The following is a 21,074-nucleotide window of genomic DNA, read 5'->3' on the forward strand; positions in this document are numbered from 1 at the left end:
AAAGCAGAGTGTATAACTCGGGCATAAATGTCCATTTTCATTCTCGACTGTATTGGTCCTCGCTCGGACCAGTAAATTGCCTCGGATAAAAAAAGGATCGCTTTATGCCCTTGTTGTACAATCTACTATTATACAGCCAGCTTAATTTACACCACACACTATCCTTCTACATTTAACCTTTGTTAACATTTAAACCGTGTCGAACACAAAAGCTGTCACACGGACGCCTCGTCACCGAAATGTCAAAACTGAAATTGAACTTTATGCATATGCTCGTAGGTCTATGAAGATTAATCCATCTTCGGCGTTAGACCTACGGTGCGGATATATCCGTCATAGGCGCCAAAAAGGTTAAAGGCAGTAGCAAGCGTAACTTTATTCAGTGGCGGATTAGCCACGGGCCCTGCGCACCAACGCATTGTGGCCTTAAATAGTATACTACTACAGTGGCCAGCCGTGCGTAGCGATCCGGACAGTTATGAGACCTATAGCCACGAAAATCGAAGTTCACAAAGTGCTTTTTTTCTCTGTCATTTTAATTACGCCTTCAATGGTGTAAAAAGAAAGATCCCCGCAATTTGTTCTTTTTCCGCACAGACTCTTTTCCCCAATATGCTTGGAAATGTTTGTCTTATTGTAGCAAAATTGGAAATTTCTTTATCTGCCTCTCTATTACACGATATGGAAGAAAGATTCGTGGTAACCCCTCTGGTTTGCAAACACAGCGTACTTTAAAATTGCCCTTTCAACATTTTTACTATTATTTTGTTTAATTAAAAAAAAAAATCTAGAGGAACGATATTTTTTGACGGTTTTGATGTTAAGATTCGAATGATGCTTAAATACTTGATTATTTTAACTTTTCCTTGTATGCTTAAAAGAAACACTACATATGCCTCGGCGGGAATAGCAATTCGTGGATTCGTTGCACTGTCGGCTCAGTTTCCTATAGACCGATAAAATTGAAAATATACAAGGGCCCTTTGATAGCTTTGCCAGAGGCCTCGCGTTGGCTTAATCCGGCACTGGCTTTATTTGACGTTCATAAGCGCATTGTAATATGCCTACTTGGAAAAAAAGTCCAAGTTTACTGTTGACCTTATCAACACGTCTATCGTGTGCGGCGTCATCATGAACCTTGTCAGGATGCACGAAGGTTGATATTGGGCTGTCGCTGCGCACGTCAGTTGACGTCTTTGGCGGTCAAAGGGTTAATGACATTGGAGGGATAACTACCAAATACTACTACTGGCTTGGTTACTAAAACTAACAGTATCAGTGCTTATTATTGCTTTACCTGAAAATGTTGCAAATTTCAAATAAATACGCATATTATCAAATTTTTTAACTTTAATAATTAACTCGATAAAAACTATTTACAATTTTTTGGTATTTAGGTGAATTTAATTTCTGTCAATAGACAATGAAATGAACAATAAAATTAACTGTACCTGTCATAACAACATTTCACGGATTTTAAATTTAAATTATTTATACAACAGTAACAATAAATAATACAATGTCTTTTTATATTATATATTCACAGACAGTGTTTGAAGCGGCCTTGATTACAGCAACTTACTTATAAGACTCGTAAAAGTCTCTGGCATAAAAAGCATCTGGAAGGCGATGAACAGGCTCAGGTCTCAGGTTGGCCGTTGTAAACAGAGCATGGTCGAATGGGGAGTGCTTCGTGGCCACTCTATCCAATGTGCTTGCGACTCTGCACCACAAACCATGGCGCACCTGCTGGATGCCCCGCGTGCCCGCACTCGTGCTCTGAATCTGACCTGAGAGATGCCACGGTCCGGGCTGTCAGTACCGCTGCTTGCTGGGCATCCACTGTCTAGGGGAACCTCGACACGAGAGAAGAAGAATAAAAGTCTCGATCGGCCACACTATAGTTTTTAACACGCAGTTTTAACCTTTTTGTCATTTGCAAATCTAAAAATAAAACATGCAAACATAATTGGTATGTCCATATAAATCCCAGAATTCCCCTTTGTCACTCAGACGCCATATCAACGAAGGGTTAAAACTGAAGTTGAACTTTATGTATATGCACGTAAGTCGAAGTTGCTCGGTGGTCTGTGACTAATTTAATCCGTCTTTGGCGTTGGACTTACGGTGCGGATATACACCGTGAGCCAATTGAACCCGACAGATTTTAAAGGTGTATTCTTGACTGCATATACAGACTAAAGTGTCATACAAATTTTTCTGAAAATGATCTTATTTTTTGTGAAAATTTATTTTCTTAGTAAAAACGACTTTTTAGCTGTGACGCTGCCATGCCACTATACTACGTCGGTGGCAAACAAGCATACGGCCCGCCTGATGGTAAGCAGTCTCCGTAGCCTATGTACGCCTGCAAGACCCTAAACCCGCCCCCCCGCCGCTCGTTGAGCTCTGGCAACCTTACTCACCGGCAGGAACACAACACTATGAGTAGGGTCTAGTGTTATTTCGCTGTTGTTTTCTGTAAGGTGGAAGTACTTCTCCAGTTGGGCTCTGCTCTAGATCTGGAATGACATCCACTGGCTGATGTGGCTTGGTTTAGACAAATAGTATTATTTTTTGTATAACACTGTTTGTTGCCTAAATAAATTAGACATACCTACTGGCATACATTAAAGTTTTAAAGGGAACTCGCAATTTCTATCTGTAAATATATTTTTTTTACCAAGAGGAAAATTTTTTTTTTTTGTAACAATTTTTTTTAATGGCGAATTTGGCCAATACTCATATAACATTTTTTGCTCCTTATAAGGAGACACCTCAGGAATGCATGGTTAAAATATGTCGGGTCTAATTGGCTCACGGTGTATACGTCATTTGCGTCCAAGCCCCGTTAAAGCAAGAGGTTACATTAACAATACAATCGTCTTAGTGTTATGGCATAAACGATACATTTAAACCACGTTGGAGGTGTTGCCACTTGGCGGCCTAAATTGCAAACATATTTCACTCCGATAAGCAGGTGTTGGCATCCACAGTCCATGTACGCTCCTCTGCGGTTGGACGGGGGTGCCATCTCGCGACTTAAATTGGAAACTAAAACTTGACACTTACGCTCTGCTCCAATAAACAACTCCATTGCTGTTTACAGTTCTTGCACGCTCCCTATTTCACACTAACATTCCAATCACTGTACAGTTCCACTTTCACCTCTATTCACTACACAATAGAGTCCACTAGCTTTTATCAAGTTTCCGCACTACGCCGGGCGGCGGCGACGTGAGCACCTTCTTGGAGAGCCGCGCCTGCCCCGACACGGGGTCGCGCCCGAAGTATTTCACTTGGATTTCGGAGCCCACGTCGAGGCCTAATGCGGATGGGTGCATTATCTGAAAAATAAAAGTGACATATTTATTATTGAATAATTATAACATATTAAAACGTAAAAAAAAAACTAGAAGAGGAGAAACAAGATTTAAATATACAGCAAGCTGCAAAATTGCGTGGACACATGAGTGGATTCATTCATGTCGAGATACGAGGTCACTAGAACCCCGATGTCCTTGACCTTGGTTTTATATATGGCGCGAACTCTTAACTCTTTCTGTACTCAGCCGTGGATGTATTACTTTGTTACTACGGGGGAAAATGTTGAATGTATACTCTTCTGTGGCCCAATTGTGAATTATGTACCAACGCCGCCGTCATTCCGGGATACTCGCACAAGGTCACTAGAACCACGATATCCTTGTCCTGGCAACCTTGGCTTTATTACTTTAACGACTAGGAATAATGAAGAAAGTATATACTGTGTAATTATGTACCACCGCCAGCGCCATGCCGGGCTACAAGGTCACCAGAACCCCGATGACCTTGACCTCGACGATCTTGGCTCTATTAGTGTAACTACTAGGAATAATATTAAAGTATACCTTTCTATGATCCAACTGTGAATTATGCACCAACGCCGGAGCCATACCGGGATACAAGGTCACCAGAACCCCGATGTCCTTGACCTCGACGACCTTGGCTTTGTAGATAGCACCAAATTCTAACTCAGGTGTTCTTTCTGCGCTGAGCCATGAGTCTATCCTGGCTCGGGCTTCGTCCATCGCGGCTTGGGAGGGCGCGAACACGCTGTATTTCGTTTCGTCTATTGGGGTAATCTGTAAAATAATAAAATGTTTTGTTATGAACAAACAAAAAATGCTTTTGATGCGTAAAATGAAAGTATTTTGCAGACAGACATTAGTGTACTGGATATTAAAGCGGCTTTCATGCGAAGCCCGTTGACCAGACCCTGTTGAGAATTGGCTACTTGACAGTTTTTTGTAAATAATGTCAAACGATCTTGATTTTCCTGAGGATCAAATGTCTATATAGGACTCATGGCATTTAAGCAACACAAAGGTCAGAAATGAGAGTTAAAAGTCTGATGCTCGCGCTCGACGATTGAATTGCCTCTAACAAAATGATAATGTGATGTGGCATTAGTCTGTCCGAAATGTATGGAAGATCAAGGAAATTCCCATTTTGACCCTGAAATATTGTGTTTATGTGTATAGTTGTCATACAATTTATTTTTCCATAAAATGTAAGGAATCGAATGGTGTCATTATCTTTTCTATTTTTGAAAGAAAATTTTGAAAGAAAAAAAAATTTGACACTTTGAAGCCTTGTATTTTTTTATAATCTCAATATATATTTTTTAATTCCACTTTTTTTATAATGGATGGCTCATTTTCTATCCATTTAACTAAATTTTGTTATAATATTCAACATGTGTCAAGTACCCAATTTCATAAAATGTAAGGGGTACAAAAAGTGGATGCTGCCGTTGTCCGCGTCATGGAATGTACGTAGAGGGCTTAATATTCTTAAGATATTTCTCTTTGAATTAGTATTCTTTCTGTGTAATGCGTGGTTTTATAAATAAGAAACATCGGCACTTTATACTTGCTTTTGCATTCCTTTTTTCCAAATGAAAAGTTTTGTTGGCCTATCATTTTGTCCTCCACCAATGCCAGCACCGTGGAAGTGTGGACCATATAAGAATGTAGACAAGATAGGAGAGTGACGATAAAGGAATGTTGTCGAATCAGAACAGTGGACAGAGACAATAATGACAAGTTAAGAAGGTGACGAAAAGACGAAGCGGTCCTGAGCCAGTTCCTTTAGCAGGCAGCCGGGTAAGCACTAAGAAAAGTCTGCCTATACCTGCAGTGGCGGATTTACCAGCAGGCTGAGTAGGCTCGAGCCTAGGGCGGCAGATTTTGGGGGCGGCAAATTTGGGGAACGATTTTTTTTTTTTTACCTCAGAAATCAAAAAGATTTTTCTATGACGGTTTTCTGATGTCTTACAGATAGAAGTCTGCAACAAATTTTGTCGATGACTTTTCTCTCTCACTTGTCATTGCACATTTTGAGAGTAGCAAACTTCCATATTCTAGAGTAAAACAGCTAGTTCGCCGCCCCTCAAGCAGTAATCGGCCTCTCGCCTCTGCGCCCTTTGCCCACACTTCTTATGAGTGAAAAGAGCGCAATTGTAAAAAATATGCCCCTCTTCCCACTAACAACCCATACATGCCAGTCTTACTACTGGTTGGAGGCTACGAACTGGATGGTTTGTATATAATTTTTCGATTTTTATTCGAATATAATGAATAATTTAGTGAATAATTTTACCGATTTCAATTCAATCTAATGTATCGACTAAATATTACGTGTTTCACATGCACTAGTAGCTTCAGAAAATTCGATTGGAAAATTATTTTACGTGCAATTTCAACAAAATTGTTGCATTGTAAAAATAATGTATGATATGACAATTGTTGAGGCAAGGGCGGCAAAAATTATTCAGCCTATACCTTGAAAATTTGTAAATCCGCCACTGTACCTGTACTCCTGTTTCGACGTAAAGCTTTTTCAGGTTGCCGCCGCCGAGACCGAGCAGCTTCGCTCGTTTGTGGACTTCTACTTCCAGCTCTTCCATTACGGGCATGTTTTCCTTACGGCCTTGCCTGTTGAAAAATTATAAACTTGAGTTTTCTGGCGTTTTAAAAACGACCTTAATTTTTAAAAGCGAAGTTCAATTTAGGGTTCGTATCGGCCATCGCCAACGTGATAGCGTGGTAAATGTGATGGCCATCTTTGTACCTGGTACAGCTTGCGGTAGTCTTTTCGAATAGCACAGTGGTTTATTTATTGATTTAGATTTATTTAAGTTTTAGACACCATTCATTTTAGTTGCTTAAATTGTTATTATTTAGAAAATTAACGAATTCGAAATATTATTAGATAGGATATTTGTTTTGTTTATGATATAATAGTTTATTTGGTTTTCATAACACTTGCTCGAAAAAGATCTTATTTCATGCAGGTGTACTTAAGGACAAAGGCCTATTTTGTTCCCACGGGAGTTACCGGTTGTGAAAAAAAACCTATAACTCCCTAGGGAGTTCTAGCTTTTTTTTTATTATGTTACTTATTCATACAAACCAAGTAGCATAAATGAGTTTTACTTTTAAAATACTGACGTTTATAATTTAATATTTTTGTTTAGGTTAAAAACTATTTAATTTGATTAATTTAACAGCTGTTTAAAATATTTTTACATCATTTTCAACCGTGGCCGAATGCCGAATAGATGTTTGCCTTCGATGTCTAACCTGTCAAGAAATTACAAAATGGCGGACGAATGTTTGAAATGTCACCGTATTTAAGAATTATTTCGCTTACAATTTAGTTTTTTCTTCGCATGTGTGATGAAAACATTGTGTGTAACTCCGGGGGTAAGCATATTGCAAACTCGGGTCTTTAATTCTCTCCAGCCTGCGGCTGTTGGGAATTACCACCCTCGCTTCCAAAATTACACGTACCCCCCTCGTTGCACAATGTACTATTAACTTATAATACACAATACATAAAAGGCTGAAATCTCCTATTAAGTATAACACTTGTGTGGAGAGTGAGATGATAGCAGGTCAGGACCTAAAAGTAGTATTCTGGAGAAATGATAGGAATTCTTCGAAAGATGTTCCTAATTTCACGGGATCTGTTTTTAGGGTTCCGTAGTCAACTAGGAACCCTTATAGTTTCGCCATGTCCGTCTGTCTGTCTGTCTGTCCGAGGCTTTGCTCCGTGGTCGTTAGTGCTAGAAAGCTGAAATTCGGCATGGATATATAAACCAATAAAGCCGACAAAGTCGTACAATAAAATATAAAAATTAAATTTTTTTGAGGGTACCTCCCCTACACGTAAAGTGGGGGTGAATTTTTTTTTGCTTCAACCCTACAGTGTGGGGTATCGTTGAAAAGGTCTTTTAAAATTAATAGGGGAATATATTCGGAGATAATCGCTCCGAAAGAGAAAAAAAATGTGTTACTAACTTTTGAACCATAGGTCCAAAAAATATGAAAAAAATCGTGGAAGTAGAGCTTAAGAAAGACATTAAATGAAAACTATAGCAGACATGATCAGTTTAGCTGTTTTTGAGTTATCGCAAAAAGTTTCTCCCATAGTAAAAAGACTTACTTTAATTAGGTACTGATTATGCAGCCTATTTGTTTAACTCGCGTGAAAGGTACCGTTTCATCCCTTGGTTAACAATTTACTATACTCTAAGCTCCAGTTTAGCTTATTGTGACGGAAGAGTAACTACGGAACCCTACACTGAGCGTGGCCCGACATGCTCTTGGCCGGTTTTTTATTATTATTGTAACCTGGGTTGACTGATGCACTGGTTCATAATAGCAATGATGTCGCTCTTGGCATCGCAGGCCCTCTGTACGGACTCCATGACGACCTTGAGCGGCAGGCCCGGCAGCTTCACGTCTGCCTGCAGCGCGGTGATGCCTTTATTTGTGCCGGCCACTTTGAAGTCCATGTCGCCCATGTAGTCTTCTATACCCTGGGAAAAGAATTTTGATTTATACTCTGTATCTTTAGGTACTAAAATAAAAGTAAACACACAATTTGTATATTTTCGGGTGGTTATAATATTTATTGGTTAACCAACGAAATACAAAACCGCCTGGATCTGTGACTGAACGACCTGACTTTAAACTACATTATTTGATCATGTAATAAATAAATAAATATTATTGGACATTATTACACAAATTGACTAAGTCCCACAGTAAGCTCAATAAGGCTTGTGTTGTGGGTACATAGACAACGATATATATAATATATAAATACTTAAATACATAGAAAACACCCATGACTCAGGAACAAATATTCATGCTCATCACACAAATAAATGCCCTTACCAGGATTTGAACCCGGGACCATCAGCTTCATAGGCAGGGTCACTACCCACTAGGCCAAACCGGTCGTCAATGTTTTCATCTACCCTCAACTGGCTTAAGTAGGAGTTGAGGGTAGATTTTGTTTACTTTTATTTAAATATCTAAAGATAGAGTATAGTTGATGTAATTGGTATAGTCAGATGCATGTAAAAACTAGCGCCTGTGTCCATTTTTGGGATTATATATATACAGTTGTTTCATAATTTTGGCTGATGTTATGGGAGATTCAACTTTTTTTCGCGATTTTTGGTTGGTACCATTCCCATAGTAAAAGTTGCTCAATATGACCTATATATTCACCCCGTAAATTAATGCAGGTGACTAATTAAATACCCTGAATTAAATAGGCATGACGTCGCCTATCTATATTTTACTGGCATCTGCCATTATTTAGAGACTCACTAACAAATCACGGATTCTGTAGTCAGCCACATGCGAGTTGGCGTCAGCTCATGTTACTAGTCCTATTGCGACGCCGGCCGCGGGGCTGGCCAGTGGGACGCCCGCGTCTAAAAGTCTCACTAACAAACAAACTCACTCACTAACAAATCCGTGAGTATCCTGTAGTCAGCCACATGCGAGTTGCCGTCAGCGCGGGTCACGAGGCCTATTGCGACGGTGGCGCTGGTCAGCGGGACGCCCGCGTCTAAACGTCTCACTAAAAAACAAACTCACTCACTAACAAATCCGTGAGTATCCTGTAGTCAGCCACATGCGAGTTGTCGTCAGTGCGGATGACGAGGCCTATTGTGACGCCGGCCGCGGGGCTGGTTAGCGGGACGCCCGCGTCTAAGTCTCACTAACAAATCCGTGAGTATCCTGTAGTCAGCCACATGCGAGTTGCCGTCAGCTCATGTTAGTAGTCCTATTGCGACGCCGGCCGCGGAGCTGGCCAGCGGGACGCCCGCGTGTAAACGTCTGACTAACAAACAAACTCACTCACTAACAAATCTGTGAGTATCCTGTAGTCAGCCACATGCGAGTTGCCGTCAGCGCGGGTCACGAGGCCTATTGCCACGCCGGCCGCAGGGCTGGTCAATGGGACGCCCGCGTCTAAAAGAGCGAGGGATCCTCCGCAAACGGATGCCATTGAACTTGACCCTGAAAAAAATAAAACACTTGATTGAAACGCCTGAAAAAAAAAAAAAATTACCTACTCTACGGTTATCTGCCATTTATACATTTATTAACATGAATATAAGAACATACATAAAAGGTTTCAAGAAAAGTCTATATTGTCTATTCCTTGAGCTTTAAAATCGCTATAACGTTACTGCGATTAATAGCTACCAACCTAACAAAATCAAAACGAATGCAGTTTCAAACTAAGTGCATTGCTACCAACTTACAAAATGTTCATTTGGTTGCATAGTAGAAACAATTGCTTCATAAGTCAGAAACACGCATGTGACACCCGTAATATAGCAACACCCATATACTACGAAGACCGCTTAGCGTTGCTTGTTAGTCTCCATAGGCTACTGTGGCCAAAATCGAGAAAAAAACTGTCCAAAAATTTAATTTAGCAAAGAGCAGGTACCAGGGCCTCATGAGTTACTAGAAGGTGTCGCCGACCGGCCGGCCGCGGCCCGGGGAGGGCCGGGCGCGTAACAAGGTATGCTCGCGTATCTTAGCTTATATATTTTTGCTTATATATTTTTATTTTTATATTTTTTATTTATTTTTGTTTGTTTGTTGACTCGTAGGAAAAGTATTGTATAAGTGGTTCAAAAAATGCTCGTGGTGTATTCCTTTACAATGTTCGTCTACGCCTTCGGCTCCGGCTCACATTATAACTTATGCCACTCGCCTTTTTTGACCCTTCTTATACAACTGTGGCATAAAATACTATACTAGCGACCCATCCGAGGTTATTCGCTAAACTACGTCCAAATATACCCCAAAAATTCGCGGCAACATCCTTTACAGTACATATGGGGCTACTTTATAGCACTAGTGCGAGAAGTAGCATATTATGTTACTGTGTCGAACATTTAAAGGGCCATATGTACTGTAAAACGTTGTACGATACATGTGCGAATAGGTAATTCGCAACTCGTGTCGATTTAAAACACTCCCTTCGGTCGTGTTTTAATTTATCGCCACTCGTTTCGAATTTCCTATTTTTCGCACTTGTATCGTAATGTACTATTTTGACATGGTTTTACCCATATAACGGGGTTGGCCGGTGAATTTTTTTTTAAATGGCCTTTTAATTTGTTATTAAAACGAAACACAACATAGCAATAATGGGCACCTAGATGTGAACTTCATGAACTAGTGTATCGATATAATTAGTATAAAAAATAATTTAATTTAAATAAATAATAAAATATTATAGGACATTATTACACAAATTGACTAAGTCCCACAGTAAGCTCAATAAGGCTTGTGTTGAGGGTACTTAGACAACGATATATATAATATATAAATATTTATAAATACTTAAGTACATAGAAAACACCCATGTCTCAGGAACAAATATCCATGCTCATCACACGAATAAATGCCCTTACCAGGATTTGAACCCGGGATCATCGGCTTCGTAGGCAGGGTCACTACCCACTAGGCCAAACTGGTTGTCAAAATGTAAGTAGAAGCAACCGAATTGTGAGGCGTTTTACGCGCTCCCAGCGGAGATTATCGCAAAAAAATGCAAACACGTTCAATTCTGGGCTTTGGAAGACTATGTGGTTTGTGCTTCCCATAATTTTTTGGAAATTTAGACTTTTTGAAAGTGAAGAAACTAACTGTGGGTTTTACCCTATATAATGGGGTTGGCCGGTCAAAGTTCTTTACAGATATCGCTAGTATATGGTTTTCCTAATAATTCTATGGATAGTGCCGATGATTTTTTTTTGTAAATTTATGGCTTGGTTATGAGTTATCCCTTAAGCACAATCCCATAGAAGATAACTAGAAAGAGGAAAAACCTATGTTGGCGTTATATTTAAAAACCTTTGACAGTCGCGCGCGACAATATACTAGAATTCGCGCTTGACATATGTTGTCGCGACAACGCAAGTCATGCTTCCCGTCTCCTTGTCTCAGTATATGACATAGTATCTTAGAACTGATCATTTCTTGATGTGACCACATCGTGAAAACGTCAAATCTCACCTAATCATATCACGAAGTGAATAATTCTAAATTGGCATTTCATGAAATGATCAAATGCTATGGATGATATAGGATGCAAACGAGCAGATCGCCCGATAGTAAGCGATTACCACCGCCCATGGACACCTGCAATACTATACTATACGACGACCAGTTTGGCCTAGTGGGTAGTGACCCTGCCTACGAAGCCGATGGTCCCGGGTTCAAATCCTGGTAAGAGCATTTATTCGTGTGATGAGCATGGATATTTGTTCCTGAGTCATGGGTGTTTCTTATGTATTTAAGTATTTATAAATATTTATATATTATATATATCGTTGTCTAAGTACCCTCAACACAAGCCTTATTGAGCTTACTGTGGGACTTAGTCAATTTGTGTAATAATGTCCTATAATATTTATTTATTTATTTATTATTTATTTAATACTAGAGGGGTTTCAGTGCGCTGCCGACATTTAAGATGGGAGGACGTTCTTTTCTCGAAGGTTTGAAGGTCGTATCGGCTCGGAAATACCTCAGGCGACAGTATATATACCATAGAGTACGCACCTTCAGTCGCGAAGTTTTGTGAGCGAAATTCGTAGTGAAGAAGCTTTTCTCCCATACACCTGCGATAACTGCTTAACCTATACCCTCGACGACCGGTTTGGCCTAGTGGGTAGTGACCCTGCCTACGAAGCCGATGGTCCCGGGTTCAAATCCTGGTAAGGGCATTTATTCGTGTGATGAGCATGGATATTTGTTCCTGAGTCATGGGTGTTTCCTATGTATTTAAGTATTTATATATTATATATTATCGTTGTCTAAGTACTCTCAATACAAGCCTAATTGAGCTTACTGTGGGACTTACAATTAGTCAATCTGTGTAATAATGTCCTATAATTTTATTATATTTATATTTATTTATTTATAGCTATAAGAATGAATAATCCTACCATTAGACTCGAGCACTTCGGCAGTGAGCCGGACGGCGTAGGGCCGCGGCGGCACGACGGGCAGCAGGCCGCGCTCGGCCAGCGCGCCGTGGCCCGCCTCGCGCCGCCCGGGCGCGCCGCCGCGGCCCAGCTCGCCCGTCGCGTACGACGGGAACTCGTAGTGGAGGAAGAAGCTTTTTTCTTTTATACCGCTGGGGACAAATTATGACTCGATTGCACCTCTTTTATTTGTATAATTTGTATCAGAAATGAATATAATAAAGCATTTTATTATACACGAATATAACAGGAATGTGACGGACTGACAAAGATCTAAAATCAGTACCTGAAAATATAGCATTTTATACAATAGGGTTGTTTCCAATTTTTTTGAAACGCTCGTATTACGTTCTATATTAACTAAAAGTTGCCCTAAAATTCAACTTTTATACTAAAAACGGCTTTAAATATGTTAAATTAACAAAATATATTTTGACAGATGCTTTCGCGCCCAAAACGCTCTTTGAAAATTGTGTGACGTCACAGTTTACGGTTTGACACATAACTACATACACACGTAGAAGATACGAACTGTCAACTGACATTTGTCATTTGTTGTTTATCGCCTAACTGTCAACAGTGTCAATCCGAGAGTTGTGACGTCATCAGAATCTTCAATGACGTTTCGAGTTTGGTCACGTGACGTGTGCCAAAAGATATTTTAAATTCAATATTTACAAAAATACGGTCATTACAGATTCCCTAAAAGTAGTCTAACATGTTCTTATAATCCAAAAGAATTTATTAGGATTCAATTCTGCCCTAAAATTTGTAGATGGAAACAACCCTATCGTCATATAATAGAGAGCTTTCCAGTCGAGTACCGTGTGTAGGCAACGAAGCTTAATAAGTTGCCTAATTAAGGTACGAGATTGAAAAGATTGATTGTATAGGTATAATTCTTTTTCTATGAGTCATCTACGATAATATATTTTTGATTAATGAAAATTGGTAAGTATCTCAGTAGACAACAATGTAGACATAAACACGCGGCCCCCGCCCCGTATCCGTTTAGTCTTTTCTATGCGAGCGCGGCAGCACGTGATTGGTCAATGTTTTTTTATAGTTGACTACAGCGTATCGAAATGAATCTTATAGTCGAGTTGGAGCCCATAAATGAAAAGTACGCAATTATAGTTTGGTATACGAAATCTTAATTGAACCATTACAGTCGACGAGTAGAAAAATAAATAAATCAATCAAAACTGATATAGGTATTACTTTACAAATATTGATGAATTGCACCAATTGACGACACCATCGTCACCTTGAAAAAACGTTGTAGGTATATGAAGTTGTTCATCCAAGAGAGAATTTAGTACTACTATTTATGCTGGGCTAATATCTTAAATACAAATGAGACAAACACATACTAAACATATTATAGAGATAATCAGCGTCGGTCAGACAATACGAATTGTTCTCAATAATGCTTTTCATCATGAAACGAAACCGACTTGAGTTTTGTCAATTCAATGCCTGCCAATAATATAGAAATCAACTTCAAAAAGAAGCGTGACGCGTGAGGTGAGCCAGCTCTAGTCTATAGGATCATAATAACACGACAACCGACAAGCTAACTTCTAGGTACAGATCTGCAGAGCCAAAGCAAAGAACAATTACAAAACAAAAACACGCATGTTGATCTCCGTGACATTTGAGACAACAGAAGCAGATGCAGTCACACTGGGACTGACGCTTAGCATTGCTAGATGCAGTTAGGTGTATTGTATTGTAGTTCGGGCGATTTTCCGCAACTCGACGACTGGCGCCTATTTTGCGTGACAAGGGGGGGTGGAGGGTTGGCTACTCTTGCCAGCCCAACTCCTCGAGGAATCCTATCAAACCCGTGATGTTGAGTAGGACCTCAGGGAGGTCTCTCGGGGATCCGAGATGTTTTGCCCTGTATGGGGCCACTCCGCTGCATTCCAGCACCACGTGAGAGGCTGTTTCTTCTGTCTCCATGCATCCTCGGCATAAGGGACTGTCTGTGACACCTAGGTACAGATCTATAAACCATATTAATTTACTCTCCCCGCTTTAGGTGCTTGCTGCTTTCTTAGTAAAAATATTGTGTAACGGTAGATTAGGGCTTAAAATTCAGGAGCTGAACTCACAAAACGAGAAGAGATTATAGACCTATTGCACAAAATACTATAATCGATACAGTCTTGCCTTACCTAGTGAGCATAGTGAGTGTGTCCATCTTTAACGCACTTTCCGGGGAATCGAAGGCGACTGTGCAGAGCACCTGGGTTTGCCCGCGCTGGAACACCGCGCTACCGTGCAAAGGCTCGTATAGGCCCACCTGTAAGAATATATCTATTGATTGTGTACAAGAAAAAGTCTAAAATCCAATGTCGCCAATAGCCGGGTCCACACTGAGCGAGCATACGCGCGAGGCAATATCATCACGCACAATACGGCCAGTGTAGACGTGCCTTGGCCGAGGCGGCGCGCTCGGGCGAGAAAAACGCGCGCGCAAGGAATTCAAGTGTATATTTAAGGAAAAGTGTGTAGAATAAGATAACTAACAACAACTTATCCAAACCTAAACATAATAATTTGAGAAAGTTCAGTTCAGTTTACGGCACTTCAATTAAATAGAATTGTCCATCATACTGTAACTGTGCCATAACTTTTGAATGGAAAGTAATGGAGTATTTAAAAATAACCTATTTGCTGAATAGTATGTTAAAAAACTACTTAAAGGTGTACCATACTATTTAAAACAGTTACCTACTATCATTTTTTCGCTACATCACGGCACCCTACATACCTGGCAACTGTTTTTTCCAAGCTTATCCAACCGTCTGCCTCACATCTCTGTACCTGTTCCATGTTTCAAAGATCATATCCCGGAATGTCTGACAAAGATGACTGTTGAAGCATTCCTGCAGCTGGCCAGGGTCACCTTTTTCTCGGAGCTGATCTAGAACTGTCTGATGAAGGTCTGACAGATACCATACATACTTGGCAACTGATCATCCTAAGCTCATCCAACCGCCTGCTATCTACCATCATATCTTGGATCTGTCTCAAAGATCTTATCCCGAAACATCTGCCAAAGATGACCAGGACCACCTTCTTCTCGGAGCTGATCCAGAACTGTCTGATGAAAGTGACTGATACCATACATACCTGGCAACTGAATTTCCTAAGCTCATCTAGCCGTCTGCCATCACATCTTGTGTCCGTCTCAAAGATCATATCCCGGAATGTTTGATGAAGATGGCTGTTGAAGTATTCTTGCAGCTGACCAGGGTTGCCTTTTTCTCGGAGCTGATCCAGGACTGTCTCATGAAGGTCTACCATACATACCTGGCAACTGATCTTCCTAAGCTCATCCAGATGCCTGCCATCACATCTTGTGTCAGTCTCAAAGATCATATCCCGGAATGTCTGCCGAAGATGACTGTTGAAACATTCCTGCAGCTGACCAGGGTCGCCTTCTTCTCGGAGCTGGTCGAGGACTGTCTGCCGAAGGTCTGATATTGCTATGTCGCGGGAGGTTTTGTCATGGGAATAGTCACTGAAAAAAAAAGGATTGTAATTTGTAGTGTTGTAATTTTTTTCCTTAATTTATCCTGTCTCACGGATGATACGTATGAATGGACAGGGAAGTATGGAAGATAAAAATATGCTGTAACGATTTCAAATGAATGAGGAAAGGACAACAAAATTATCATGATGACAAAGGATTGGATAGAAAAGCGAATGTAAACTTCGTGTCAAACTTTCGTGGTCACAAACCATGGGTTCAGAATTTAAGAAGTCGGTCGTGCCGTATTGTGCAGAAAAAAGCGTTGTAGAGAAAAACGCAAAATGTTGACTAATAATTTGGATCCTTAATACATAGACGAGGGGTTAATAGGCTCACCTTAGAATTTCTCTAATCTTCATAGTGGACAACGTTTTGACAGCATCCACAACGTTCTGTGGGACGGGTAACTGCGTGTCGTACACTCTCTTTGTCTTTCCGTGTTCCTTTTGCAGTTTCTCGATGCCGCGGACTATGTGCATTGCTTCTTTGGTTCCTGATTATATAATAAATAATACTAAAATCATTTAATACTACATATAAAGTACGAGTATTAATCTAACCTAGGTATTTGCCTCCGTCTGGGACACCAGGTACTTGAGCAAGCGATCGTACCCAGTGCCGCAAAATGGGGCAGTCGCTTCTCACTAATGACCTTCAGGATGGCGTTGGAGCTCCCCTGCCTCCTGCGCATGAGCGACGCCACGCAGTAATATAATGGTTATACATATGTATTAAAATTAACTAAAGTAACATTCCAATGTTGTCAAATAACGAGACTCTTAGCTTATGTTGGGTATTACATATAGTTTTAAAAACATTTATTTTTATTCATATAATTATTCAGGATACTGTTTCAACCCCTACCTACAGATATTCCGCGAGGAAGGAATATTATACTTTTACTATAACGAAATTATGGAGTAGAAATTGTAAAACTTATCTCTCCATAGTTTTGTATGTAAATACAAAACTTCCACTTGAGTAATCGCTCAATTTTTTTGCAAATAATTTTTATTACAAACATACACATTGTTGTAAAATGAGAGCATAACTTCTATTGCATGGGAGCGGTTTACTGCCAGCAGGATCATACGACTTTATGGTGTTTTGTATGTTTTATGCCAGCTCCAGCTTACGATGTGTGTCATGAAAAATAGTAAAACAAAAATACAGGCCGCTGATGCTGGTAGGTACGTCTAAATTAAATTGTAGTTCACTTAGCACGATTTCACTGTTTTGGATTACCTACTCTAATTCCTTATATCCATTATAATACATTTTAGAATGTAACAAAACGAACTTACCATACCTGTTTTGATGGCCTTAAGCAGATCCTGCTGGAGAATGTCATTGGCGCTGCCTTCCAACATGACGACCAGGTTTTGTGAGGTCGCGGCTACGACTAAGTTGAGCTGGGAAGTCTGTAGGTCCTTGCGGGTGGGGTTGATGATTACTTCGTTGTCTATTAGGCCTAGTCTGAAAAGAAGAATATTGATATGTAACTATAGTTATAATCAAAATCCAAATTACACTTTCGTTTGGCCAATGTGGAATCACGACCAAATCCAAATGGCTTATATTTGTGTGTAAAGCATGTTAATAGTACATTGTGTATTAAGGGTGGTAAACAAGAATTTAAGAACGAGTGTGAATTGGAGCCCGAAGCCGAAGGTGAGGGCTTCATTAACACGAGTTCGTAATTCCTGTATTGCCCGTGGCACACACAATGTTTTTCATCACACTTGTGAGGAAATAAAGGGAAATTTATAAAATATCTACCTAATTTCGTATGTCGAATGTGCCATAGGTCGAAATTTAAGATTTATGGAATGCATCGCCCAGCAAGTGTGATGATAAAATACATTACAGCCCTATGTCAAAGTTTTCGATTTACAGACCCGCCTATGTGTAATAACACCTTTTACAAGCAAGTGTGATGAAAAATGGGGTTTTCATAATGCACTATACTAAGTCTGGAAGAGATCGCTTTTTAGCGATAAGACCGCCTGTTTCTATTTTCCTTTAAAATTCATTTGTAGTTTTACATGTATGTAAAATGTATAATTTTTGGTGCAATAAAGAATATTTACTTACTTATACTATATCAATGTTATATGCCTGGGGTCTACAATTTATTCTAAATTATCCAAGTTAACAATTTTTTTTAAATAGAATATACTAAGTCTTTTCGATAAGCTTACCTGACAGCCCCAATAGGTCCATTCCACGGCACGTCTGACAGGGCCAACGCAGCACTAGCAGCATTGATAGCTACCGTCTCCGGAGGATTAGTTGAGTCCACCGCTAGCATGTTGCAGACTATTTGTGTGTCATAGAAGTAGTTGCTTGGGAAGAGAGGCCGGAGTGAGCGGTCTATCAGGCGGGAGGTGAGGATTTCGCGTTCTGTGGGACCTGGTTGAAATATTTCACTTTGAGACGAAGTATTTTTCAATGTCATAGCAAAAATATGTGCCTTATATCATTGATTGGTGTGAACTCAACTGTAACACAGCTTTATGTAAAATGAAAACTTAATCTTCTATAAATGTCTGAAAGAAGCATGTTGAATGTAATACTTAGAGATAGAATAAAATTGAAGGACATTAGAAAGAAAACAAAAATAATTGAAGTAAACCACAGTTTGAACATGAGTTCAGGCAGGAAGCTGGAGCCTTGTGGAGAAGACAGGCTCTAGACAGAGACGTGGAGGAATATGGGAGAGACCTATGCCAAGGGCAACCGGACAAAACGGCTGCAGAGAAAGGCTAGCAGTAAGCAAGTAACTGTCCGCCAACAGTAAAATATACATACTAGTTAACTGTCTTAACTTTTGATAACACCATTAGAGATAAATGTGTGTGTTATGGTACACTAAGTGCATCAACTTAAGTACCATTTTGCCATATTAGCTGTATATAAAATTGGATACCTAATATTTTTAGGGAACGGACTGAACAAAAAACACTAGTGTAATGGGTGGTAATGTAAACAGTTTTACTCTCAACAGTCTCAACCAATGTAGGTTTTTTTTTTTCATACTACGTCGCAGGCAAACAAGCATACGGCCCGCCTGATGGTAATCAGTCTCCGTAGCCTATGTACGCCTGGAACTCTAAAGGAGTCAGATGCGCGTTGCCGACCCTAGCATTCCCCCCCTCATTGAGCTCTGGCCACCTCACTCACCGGCAGGAACACAACACTATGAGTAGGGTCTAAAGCTTGAACATAGTAAAACATGGGCACATAAAGTAATAAAAATAAAAATGTTATGGAACATATTTTAAGGAAATATTTATTGCATTTATTTACTAGACTAATAACCATTTTTACAAATATGTATACACAATTATTAAATTTGCTTTCTATATGCCATACTGCGTGCTTTGCGTCCAATCCGGCTCATTAAGTCTTGCACAGCACTGTCAGGATATCTTTTGCAAGCCCATTTCCATTTTTTTTTTTGCAATTCAGCTGCCGATTTAACTTCTCCGCCTCCTTTTTTAGAATTCCTTTCATAATTGCCCAATATTCTTCAATCGGCCTCAGTTCAGGACAATTTGGAGGATTGCACTCTTTAGGTACCGTCGCAGTGGTTATGTTTATACCACTCAATCTTGCGATCTAATGTCAATCGTTCTCGGAACCTTTTTAAAACAAAACATACGGAAGATTGCGGTAATTTTAAAAGTTTTGCTAATGCCCTACAACTTAACTGGGGATTTTCAGTATGTTTGCGTAAAATAATTTCACATTTCTTGTGTTCAGAGCTTGCCATCGTGAAAACAAATGATCAAAGTGGAACGCTGTCATAATAATTTTTATTCATGATATCAAATAGTTTTTATATTGTTAAGTTTCGATATCGTATAAATAAAAATATATAAGCATTTACTTGTGCCCACATTTTACTGTGTTCAAGCTTTAGTGTTATTTAGTAGTAGTTTTTAATCCTTTAATAGGCATAATGGTGTTAGATATTATGCAAAATTGAACCCTATCAATTTAAAACAAAGTTCTAAATAATGTTGGAAAGATATTCCACCTGCCTTATAAAGGCTTAAACTTAATATGAAAATTAAAATGATGCACTAATACTTAGAATCTTATGATTTGCTATGATCATGAATACTGTTAGCAACCCTGTCAAATAAGGAGCACATACCCAGTTCTCTCCTCAAGAAGTTTGTAGGTATCCGTCCCGCTGCAGCTGCTTTCTGCCTATAGTCCACAACTAGCGGCAGGAACGAACTGCTGCTCTGCTTGGCTCTGGACACCACCGTTGCCAGCACACTGGTGTTCCCGAGCGTAGCCACACACGCACCGTCAGCGAAGCGCGCATATTGACCCGTTGATAGCTTAAGTGAAGTTCTGAACATGAAAATATATTGTTTATTCACGTTTTCGTAATGCTACTTTGTTAAGTCTGTTTTTTTTTTATTTTTTTTTATTCATACTATATAAAAATAACTAAATTACTTAAGGTAGTCGTGTTTAACGAGTTACAATTCCAATGTTAATGAATATTATGCTAACCTAACATAACCTAAAAACGGAATACTTACTCATTTGAAAATGGGATGTCTATCTTTCCCACCGACGCTTGAGTTGAGAGAACATTATAATGGAAACTTGCCTTTGCTTTTAATTTAGATAGAAGCCTGTGTTTGGATAGCATCTTTTAATATTTCGGCAATGGGTCAAGGAAGGGCATTAATAACAAATACACCAGTATATTGACAGAACGCCCTTTAGCTCTGTTTAGTCTAATTTTCTTTAGAACTAAAGACAGAAAAAACGGAAATATTTATAAGATCTAAAATCCTATAGAATACTAAACATTTTTAACTTTTCGCCTTTTCTGCCGAATTTCAAGAGATGTTTTTTGACGTTTCAAACTTGTTTCAAAGTTCAAGTAGATCAAAAACGTTTTTATCCATATTTTTCGTATGAAAATGTTAAATTATTACAATTTCATGAAAACATAACTTGAAGATATTCATGCCAAAAAGTGAAAAATTGCATGACATGTATTTTTTTTAAAAGGAAAAGCCATTGAATGAGAATTGGTGAGAACTTTTAAGGGCTCCTCTACACGATGGCCCATCATACGCCAGTCTAAGGGACGCAGCTATACAGTGGAATGAGATAGCAATATGACTTGCTCCCTCT

At 39.5% G+C, this 21,074-nt stretch overlaps 1 protein-coding gene across 2 annotated transcripts; it reads right to left on the reverse strand.

Annotated features, from left to right (window-relative positions):
- Positions 1–281: 281 nt before the first annotated feature.
- Positions 282–20,834, reverse strand: LOC133528683 (polyribonucleotide nucleotidyltransferase 1, mitochondrial). Of its 2 annotated transcripts, XR_009801032.1 has the most exons (14): positions 20,468–20,834; positions 20,068–20,273; positions 18,107–18,317; positions 17,215–17,381; positions 16,242–16,398; positions 15,683–15,893; positions 14,542–14,669; positions 12,323–12,513; positions 9,211–9,368; positions 7,680–7,867; positions 5,855–5,978; positions 3,891–4,124; positions 3,073–3,347; positions 282–1,944 (listed from the first exon to the last, which is right to left on the reverse strand). XR_009801032.1 is itself a non-coding variant. In XM_061866153.1 (13 exons), exons 1-13 carry the CDS (start codon positions 20,578–20,580, stop codon positions 3,195–3,197), a joined length of 2,241 nt encoding a protein of 746 aa, XP_061722137.1. In that variant the 5' UTR covers positions 20,581–20,834; the 3' UTR covers positions 2,691–3,194. The 2 variants fall into 2 exon arrangements, 1 of the variants encoding a protein (XP_061722137.1); XM_061866153.1 differs by lacking the exon at positions 282–1,944 and having other exon boundaries at positions 2,691–3,347.
- Positions 20,835–21,074: the final 240 nt, after the last annotated feature.

The sequence above is a fragment of the Cydia pomonella genome, chromosome 19, assembly GCF_033807575.1.
Source record: "Cydia pomonella isolate Wapato2018A chromosome 19, ilCydPomo1, whole genome shotgun sequence".
Lineage (NCBI taxonomy): Eukaryota > Metazoa > Arthropoda > Insecta > Lepidoptera > Tortricidae > Cydia > Cydia pomonella.